We start from the raw sequence: 10,013 nt of genomic DNA, 5'->3' as shown, positions 1-10,013 counted from the left end.
ATAGAACAGCTGTGCTTGAGTGTAGCTGGGTGAGAAATGTTTGAGCATTGCATTGGCCTCCTACTAGGAGTGGAAGGCATCCGGATAATTTCTGAGAAAGGTGCTTGATCAATCGTTCTCTACTGAAAAATCAAGTACCACCAAACCACACATAAAACTACTGTCATCAAAGATTCTAGCTTTCTCAGACAATGAGAAGCACCACGAATAATTATATATAGTCTATCCTCTATTTTCTTCGTGATAATTTACTAACTGGGTTCCTTTTTTTTTGAAAAAGAATTTCACTAACTCGGTATGCCTGTAAACTACTTGATTGGAGATATAACATCACTATTTTTGTCTCTTTTTGCAGGAGCTGCACATGGGATGTACGTGGCTATATTGGTACTAGCTATGTTAATAAGTGGGACATGATTTCATCGTCCGGGTTCTCCTCGTAGATTATGTCCTCTACATCAAAGTATTCAAGTCATTGTCGTCGAGGCTCTCATCTCATCCTCGCAGTCGATTTCCGCCTCGTCATCGAAGATTTCATCATCCGGATTCTCCTAGCAGATTCTATCATCTACATCATAGCATTCAATGTCACTTAGGCAACCAATAGGACTGTACGATGCCAAGCGTTGCTAGTTTTATATTAGAGCAATTTTACAGTTATTGAGGAGGTATATACCTGCTAAGGACAGTAAAATTTATTTTTTATATTATATTATAAGTAGGGGAAAAACTTTATATAACCACCCAGGGTGAAGAAAAGAAAAAAAAGGAAAAGGAAAGGCAAAACTACATCAGAACATGCTAGGGCGCATTATCTATAAAAAAAAGGGGGGGAGGGCATGCTAGGGCGCTATTCTCGTTGTCTTTCATGGGGTTGTACGTGTCAAGTTAAATGGTTGGGTAACTAGCAAGCTAGCTGTAAACTATGGCTATGGCTAGTTAACGTATATTCACAGTTAAATTTATTTTTACGTTGTAACCTATAGAAGTTAAATTAGATCTTGCATGTTTGTAGAGTGATTTTCACATATTAATATGTCTTGTTGATTTTCTTTTAAAAAAATTTATAATTATTTAGATGACATGCAAACAACGAGTAAATGTCCTCTCGAAAATTTATAATAGTTTACCAAGTGTGATATTATCTTCACTTTCACTGAAGTAGTTTACGTGTATCTGTGTATGCACGGTTTACTGTTTATTTTTCACGCTGCACAGAACATTACTAAAAAAATAACTAATTTGATTAATTATTCATGTTTTGCTGCAGTATGCTGAATTGCCAATCAATTATTTTTTCTGCTTTGCAAATGAATGGCGGGCTCTCTTTCTTGTATCGTCACCATTCCGGCCGCCATCGCCCACATCCCCTCGCCCCTACCGTCGTCGTCTCCACTCCCACCGCCATCGCTGTCCCCGCCGCCAGCTGCCACCCTACCAGGATCTGGCAGTCACCATCGCCGCTGCACTAGAGGCTCCCCTGGCCGCCCGCGCAGGGAGAGGCGTGAAGCCCAACCGCCGCCGCCGTCCTTGCGGCTACGTGGCTCGGCGGCCACTCGGGCGGCGGCGAGGCGGAGGAGGAAGGTGGGGGAGGGGAGGAGGGGGCGGCCGGGTTCGCCTCCCGAGTCGCCCCTGGGGGAGAGCGACGCACATGAATGCTGTTGAAACCTTATTTATGTTTGTGAGTTGGAGACACAATGGACGAATTGTGACGTTCGGGACTTCGGGGTACGCTGTGCGTGTAGGGGTTGTCAATATTCAGTTTTAAAACTTAAGATTCTATATGGACATTCATCCAAAGTTTAGAGGATGCATGCAATTCTTTTTATTATAGTTATGAATATTACATATCATTGACTGTCTGAGCAAGCAATATATTTGTGTGATTAAGGAGAGAAGGATTAGACTGGCCGACATATGTCAAGAAAGGGGATAATGGGGAGTGGATTCTAATCCCTCGAGGGGACATCCCCTCGTATACCTTTTTCTTTCAAATTTGATACAAATAGTTGTGAAAAATTCTAAAAAAAATTGACAATGTAGAGTATAATGATACCTACTAGTCCACCAAAATTCATGTTCCAATTCGATCTACACATCGAGAAAAAAAAAGACAAATTTAGATATAAACAGTACGCTACTATTCATACGCTGAATTTGTCTTTTTTATATCTCGAAGTGTGAGTTGAGTTTGGACTTAAGATTTTGTGAAGTTGTATATATGTGTTGTATGAATGTTGTCAAATTTTTCCAGAATTTTTCATAACCGTTTAAATGATTTTTGAGCAAACGAGGGAACATCCCCTCGAGGGATTAGAATAGTTTCCCGGGATAATGCGCAACGCTACTTGATGGGGGACAAAACTACAGTAAAAATCGAATCGTTCTTGACTATTTTGGTCTTTTGGAGATGTTCGATCGAGCAACCCAATGATGCAAATCCCATGTAAAAAAAACAAATATAGATTTGTTTTTTTCAAAAAGAAGTTAAAATCTTTGTCTCGTATGTATTGATAAAGCAGGAGAAAAACAAACAAAGTAAGGTGTTATTTACAGGCCTTGCCGGAAAAAAACATCACATTATACTCCCTCCGGTTTTATTTTAATTGACGCTTTGGACAATGACATGCTCTACGAGACATACCTTTGACCTTATTTTTCTATTATAATATATACAATAAATAAATGCATGTTTACTTTTATTATAGTGTTTTGAAAGACAAATCTATATATGTTTTTCTAGTTTCTTTGAACTAAATATTTTTAAAGTTATTGATTGTTAAAGTTATAAAAGTTTAACCTCAATCTTGTCTAAAACTTTAATTAATATAGAACCAGAGGGAGTAATGGATACGAAGATTAAGAACATCACGTTAAAAAGTTCCATTATTTCGAAGCAGATATGTTCCAACTTTTCAACCGAAATGATGGTTCCACAGATGACCTTCTAAAGTCGGTCACCAGTCAGCCAGTAACATGGAAGGAGAATGCTGCTGCTAAGTCTGTAAACAGTAAACTGTTTGAGAGATGATGACACGCCGGTGCAGGTAACTGAACTGCGCAGGGACATTTAGTTGATAACGTGAAGGGAAAAAAAACAGATATTTGTCGTTGTTTGTTCCTGCGGAGTGTGCAATCAAGTAGCCCTCCGTTTTAGGTTATAAGATATTTTGACTTTAGTCAAAGTTAGACTATTTTAAGTTTGACTAAGTTTATAGATAAATATAATAATATTTATAATACTAATTTCATTAAATCAATAATTGAATAAATTTTCATAATAAATTTCTACAAACTTGGTCAAACTTAAGTTGAATATATTTTCATAATAAATTAAATATAATTGATTATAGAAAAAATATTATTACTTTTTTCTACAAACTCGATAACTTAAAGCAGTTTGACTTTGATTAAAGTCAAAACGTCGCATAACCTAAAACGGAGGGAATATTTGTTTTCTATTTTGCAAATGAATGGCGGGCTCTTTCTTGTATGCACACCCTATCTCTTGTTTAAGGTGTCAAACAAAAACATTTCTCTTTAATTAAGATCTCTCACACCCTTAACATTTTAATGGCTACACATTTTTTTCCGCATGAGTTGTGCTTTTCACGCCCACTTCTCTCTATCCAATAGCAATTATCACGTACATTTCTCACAAGAATGCTCCTGCAGATGCCTTCCATCCCTAAGAACCCATGCATAGCTCTCTATCATTTTCTTAACCATATTGTTCTATTCATGCAAAAGCTTAGTGCGAGTGCGTACAACGAAGAGACAAATTAAGTTGCAAGTGGTGAGCAGAAATAATATGTATATAGAGTCCAAAGACAACTAGGCAGGTGCTAGATAAGTAATGGAGAGCCTGTGAATTAGTTGAATAACTGATAGATGCACAACCACGATCAACATTGTGTCGAGACGCAATCGAAATTATGGGGGCAAAACATAAAAGGTCTGACAGCTAACGACCGAAAGTAGGGGTAAAAATGCAGAATAATTCGATAATTAGATGCGGCTGTACATGGGATCGATGTACGTGGCTAAATTGGTACTAGCTAGGTTAATAATAAGTGGGACATGATTTCATCGTCCGGGTTCTCCTTGCAGATTATGTCCTCTGCATCAAAGCATTCAACGTCATCAGCGTCGAGGCTCTCATCATCATCATCATCCAATTCTTCCTCGCAGTCGATTTCCTCATCGTCGTCGAAGATTTCGTCATCGGGGTTCTCCTCACAGATTCCGTCCTCCTCATCAAAGCATTGATCAATGTCATCGTCGGTCTCATCATCCAAGTCCTCCTCGCCGGAGAAGGTCGTGTCCTTGGCGGCGGCGATCTTGGAGTCGACGTGGTCATAGTTGCTCTCTGTCGCGTCAGATATCTCTGCGTTCTCGTGCACGACCGCGAAGCTGCTCTCGCTGCCGTCGTGGAGCTCCACGCTGTCGCCGCCGTCGCTGCCGCTGAGGACGACCCAGTCCTCCATGGCCGGCGTGGCGCTCTCCTCCTCCTCCTCGGCGGCTGCTGCTGCTGCGTGCGTAGATCGAAGTATCGAAGCGATCGTGGTGAAGTCTGGTTGGTGGGGTGGTGATCAGATTTCGCTATGAGGTTCAAAGCGGCGAGGCGCGCTGCATATATAGGGGTGGATACGTTACGGGGGGGTAGGATTCGAACTCGGCGATGTCCGTTTCAGTTTCAGAAGCAAGAATCCGAGTTGAGACGGAAATTCGTCGTTGGGAACACCGCTACGACATGAGACGTGAGTCGGAGTTGGGACCGCGTTTGAGGCTGTGACCGTGACCGAGACCGACATCTACTTTCCTTGAGTATTAAGGACTTGTAACCTGTTTGTGTTTGTGTTTTGGGGTTCGTTGCCGGCTCTCTTTGCTGCTGATGATAAGGAGAACATGTATAGGCCTCACGAGTCCTCTCTTGTTACGTTACTTGGTTCATGCGTTTAGTTATTGTAAGTTGCCATCTTATGTACCAAATCCCCTACAAATCGCGCATTTAAAATTTTGTAACTTGAACACGGAGTAGTGCATAACTCTGATGGGGATGTGGACCACGTTTGGTTGGGCCCAGTTTCAGTGAGTTGGGTTTTTACAATGGGGCAGTATTGCCTCGTTGATATCACCATATGTAAACTATTTTTCTTTCTTTTTAAACGTTATATTAATAGTAGTATTACATTGCCTGATTTTTTTTTGCTTTTTAGAAACTTTCATTGCCAAAATAAGACTAGTAAATATAATGGAATATCAACCCCTGTTTTCTTCGATTGAATCTCGACCAAATTTATTCCGACTAAACCCAATTCAAGGATTTTGTTTGTACTTACTACATATATACAACTTGAGAAATTTCAAGAAAAAACAGCCAAATTAGGAGTGACATATACCTGTTGAGTTGTGATCCAAATTCATTTGCACTTAATAAAGACTAGCTTCTACCGTAGTGGAGCATAGGCCCGTCGCCGGTAGATTTGGGCCGGAGCGTACGGATCGTCATCCCTTTTAGGGTTTCTACCATATATATACCTCTTGTAAGCCGCCGTGCGGCGTTGTAACCTCACCCCAGATATAGTGAAGATATTTTGCTGACTGGTGCCCGTGGTTTTTCTTTCCTGTCTTGGGAGGGTTTTTCACGTTAAATCTCGTGTCTTGATTGATCTATTATTCTTTATCGTTTATTTGTCTATCGTTTCATAACAATACTATCACGATCGATCATATGATTCATATCATATATACTCTCTCTGTCCCTAAATATTTGATGTCATTGACTTTTATAAACATGTTTAACCGTTCGTCTTGTTCAAAAAATTTAAGTAATTATTATCTTTTGATTCATTTTTAAATTTAAGTAATTTAAGTTTTTGAATAATATTCACAATAGTTATAAGACGAACAGTTAAACATATTTAAAGAAATCAACGACGTCAAATATTTAAGGACGGAGGAATTACCATATATATAATAAAAGAACATGATATTTGCAGTACTAAACCACAAACTTTATCAGCATCACTCCCTAATAAATCCTTAATTCTAATTCAATGCGCAGATTCGCAGAAGAAGGTACACGACACCAAAGAGCAGGTAGAAGACTGCAAGCGAAACCACCCCGTCTTGGAGTGCGAGCGTATCAGGGAGGAAGGCCGCCGCCGCCGTGTTGCTCGCGCTAACGTCAACGCCAACGGCGAAGCTGGGCGCGGCCGCCATGGCGCGCAGGCCCGTGGCTCCCTGCGACAGCGCCTCCACGTCCTGCGCCGCCAGCCCGCCGGCGGCGGCCTGCATGTACGAATCGATCGCGTCGGCCGCCCTCACCATCGCCGCTGCAGCCTGGTTCCGAGCCGCCGCTTGTTGCATCGCCTGCTGGAACTGCGACGACGTGGACGCCGGCTCGGCCGCCGCCGCCGCGCTATTCCCGCCTGCCATGTCGGCGCTGTCGCCGTGCGCCTCGCCATCGCCGGCGTCGGGAGCAGTGTCGTGGTCGCTCTCACCGGCGTCAGAGGGCTCCTCCTCGTCGGCGCCGCTTGCGTCTCCACCGATCTCCTCTCCGAGCTGCGTGCCATCGAACTCGTCTCCGGTGATCAGCTGATAGAACTCCTCGCCGTCGATGAGCTCCATGCAGCGGCCACAGACGCACACGTGCTCGCACTCCTCGTCGCAGGAGCTTTCAGTTTCATAGTCGTAGAGCGTGTCGCCATAGAAGAAATCCAGGAACTCATCGTTCAAGCCATGGAAGAAATCCAGGACCTCATCGTCCAAGACGCTTTCCTCCTCACCAAAGCTTTCATTGTCAATGCCACCATCGGCGAGAACCTGCAGGTACTCCTCGAAGTCGTCGCCGTTAAGGCTTTCGTAGTCGATGCCATCGTAGCCGCCACCGGCGAACTCCTCGGGCTCCTCCTCATCATCACTCTGCTCGTCGGAGACGCTCTCCTCCTCATACAAGCTCTCACTGTCAATGTCGTCGTACTTGCCGCCGTCGATCTCCATGTCAGAGTCGGTGTCGATGTCGTTGTAGCTGACAGGGACACCGGTGAACTCCGGCCACTCCTCTTCAGCATCACTCTGCTCCATGCAGCTCTCCTCCTCACCGAAGCTTTCGTTGTCAATGGCGTCGTACTTATTACCACCATGCTCCTCCTCCTCCTCCTCATCGATCTCCTCGTCACAATCGCTCTCCTCCTCGTCGTCAATCTCCTCATCAGAATAGCTGTCCTCCTCGTCGTCGCTCTCCTCCTCGTCAGAGCTTCCGGTGTCCACGGATTCATCGTCCGGGTTCTCCGTGCCGATTTTGTCCTCTTCATCAAAGCATTCAGAGCCATCGTCGTCGAGGCTTTCATCATCATCATCTAGGTCGTCCTCGTCATGGGAAGATTCAGTGCTTTCAGTATCTTCGTCAGAATCGCTTTCCAAGTCAGTGGTATCCTCCTCCTCGTAATCGCTCTCCTCGTCGGTGCTTTCTATATACTCATCGGAATCAGTCTCCAAGTCAGAGCTTCCGATGTCCTCCTCCTCGGGATCGCTCTCCTCCTCTTCGTCGTCGAAGATTTCATCATCGGGGTTCTCCTCGCAGATTCCGTCCTCCTCATCAAAACATTCAATGTCACCGTCGGTCTCATCATCCAAGTCCTCCTCGCCGGAGAAGGTCGTGACCTCGGTGGCGGCGTCGATGTTGGAGTCGACGTGGTCATTGTTGCTCTCTACCACGTCAGATATCTCGGCGTTCTCGTGCTCACCTCCGACGATCACCGGAGACACCTCGGCAATGTCCTCCTCTGCCGCGTCGAGCACCGGAGCGTGAGAAGAAGCTGCGACGTGCTCGGAAGCTATTCCCGAGAACGCCTGGCCGTATGAGACGGTCTTAAAGAACCCCGGCGGCGAAGGCGAAGGTTGCGACGGCACGGCCTCCACGGCGATCGCCGGCGTGTCAGCGGCACGACCGCGGACCTGCACGACCGCGAAGCTGCTCTCGGTGTCGGAGCCACCAACGTCGCTGCCGTCGTGGAGCTCCACGCTGTCGCCGCCGTCGCTGCCGCTGAGGACGACCCAGTCCTCCATGGACGGCGTGGCGCTCTCCTCCTCCTCCTCGGCGGCGGCTGCTGCGTGCGTGAGGTTCTCGGCGGCGGCGCTCGTGCGTAGATCAAAGTATCGAACCGATCGTGGTGAACTCTGGTTGGTGGGGTGGTGATCAGAATTCGCTGTGAGGTTCGAGGCGGCGAGACGCGCTGCGTATATAGGGGTGGAATTATACGGGGGTAGGATTCGAACTCGGCGCTGTCAGCTGTGTCGATGTCCGTTTCAGTTTCAGAAGAAATCCAGAATCGGAAAGCCGGAGTTGCCTCCGATTTCTATCGGCTATGGACAAGCGAACACACACGCACGAAGCACTCGGGCTCGGTACATGCTAGCTGATGGGGTTGTGAATTGTGATCAGTGGCGTGCAAGAAAGTAAACTCATTGGCTTAACCACACTGGAAATTTGGCAAAGACTCACGTTTGCAGTTGCAGGGGCCTTCGATGCATGTGCTTCTGCGGTAGTTTATCAGTTATTGGTCTTCTTGCTCGATCGGATGGTGAAATTGAAATATGGAATTAATGCGAATGTACTGCATATAAACTTGCACGAGTTGGGATACAAATCAGGGGGTTGTGTCAATACAATTAAAGATAAAGAAAATCTCAGCTTTGCTACATTTGCTGTTTCTGAAATTTTTTCCATCATTTGCTATCAAGTCTGCTTACACTCTTCTTCCATCTCTGACAGCTAACAATGTTTTAATTATGGATTTTCATTAGTCCAACCTCTGTATACATAAAAGATATACACAGCCAAAACATACACGTGTTCTCTCTTTATTTTTCGCCGGGATGGCGGAAGAAACGCCGTCCTGTTAGGATTTACGTGAAATATTGTTTCATATGGTTTGGATAGGGTTGTTAGCTCTAAATAGAGTTTGCTGTTATCCCTCCGTATTAGGAGATGAGCTCAACAACCCTGCCGGCTGTATATATGCATGTACTTGTGATCAGCCCGTTTTTGAGGCTTCTGAATTAACACGAAACCACCCACTGAGGTGTTCTCCACGCTTGCATCTCTGTTCTTTACATGGTATCAGAGCAAAAACTCGATCTATATTAGATCTCATGGCGAGTTCCTCCTCCTCCACCGCTTTTGCAAATCCTTTGTTCGGCGTCCAAGTTTCTGAGAAACTCACCAAGCAAAATCACTCCCTCTGGTCGGCACAAGTTCTCACAGCCCTAAGGGGCGCGCGACTGGAGGGCCATGTCCTCGGAACATCCGTTCCACCAGAAGCCGAGCTTGAGCAGAAGGAAGGAGAAAAAGGAGAGAAGACCGTCAGAGTCCCAAACCCGGCGTATGGCGAATGGTTTGCCACGGACCAACAGGTCCTTGGTTTTCTGTTCTCCTCTCTGACCAGGGAGATTCGGTCGCAAGTCGCAGGCGCACCGACGGCAGCCGCGGCATGGAAGACGATCGAGAACACGTTCTCGACACGATCTCACGCAGGCGCGATCAACGTTAGATTGGCTCTCACCACCACTCAGAAGGGCCAATCGACTGTCACCGAGTACGTCAGCAAGATGCGTGCTCTCGGTGACGAAATTGCTGCAACAGGAAAGCCAATAGATGATGAAGAACTTGTTGCTTACATTATTAATGGTCTTGATTCAGAGTTTGATCCAGTGGTGGAAGCACTCATCGCCAAGAATGCATCTGTCACTGTTGCAGAGGTCTACTCACAGCTTCTTGGCTTTGAAAACAGGGTGAAGATCCGAACAGCGTGCGCTGCTACGAGTGGAAACCGTGGCAGCGGAAATCAGGGACGTGGTGGCGGCAACCCTCGCGGCCGCGGCACTGGACGCGGCGGCGGCGGCAGCGGTGGCCGAGGTGGCGGGCACGGCCGTGGCAATGGACGCGGCGGCACTGACAACAGACCTACCTGCCAAGTCTGTCACAAGAAAGGGCATGTGGTGGCGGA

The 10,013-nt window shown here is 45.9% G+C and overlaps 1 protein-coding gene and 1 non-coding gene across 2 annotated transcripts; one reads left to right on the top strand and one right to left on the bottom strand.

Moving 5' to 3' along the window:
• Positions 1 to 6,051: 6,051 nt before the first annotated feature.
• Positions 6,052 to 8,073, bottom strand: LOC136355695 (uncharacterized). Its single transcript, XM_066308518.1, has one exon. It carries the CDS (start codon positions 8,071 to 8,073, stop codon positions 6,052 to 6,054), a length of 2,022 nt encoding a protein of 673 aa, XP_066164615.1.
• Positions 8,074 to 9,654: 1,581 nt separating this feature from the next.
• On the top strand, positions 9,655 to 9,793 carry LOC112938391 (small nucleolar RNA Z247). Its single transcript, XR_003241590.1, has one exon. It is a non-coding gene; the product is annotated as a small nucleolar RNA Z247 (small nucleolar RNA).
• Positions 9,794 to 10,013: the final 220 nt, after the last annotated feature.

Source organism: Oryza sativa, chromosome 3 (assembly GCF_034140825.1).
Source record: "Oryza sativa Japonica Group chromosome 3, ASM3414082v1".
Lineage (NCBI taxonomy): Eukaryota > Viridiplantae > Streptophyta > Magnoliopsida > Poales > Poaceae > Oryza > Oryza sativa.
The sequence above is the reverse complement of the archived record's forward strand: the minus strand, read 5'-3'. Positions and strand labels throughout refer to the sequence as shown.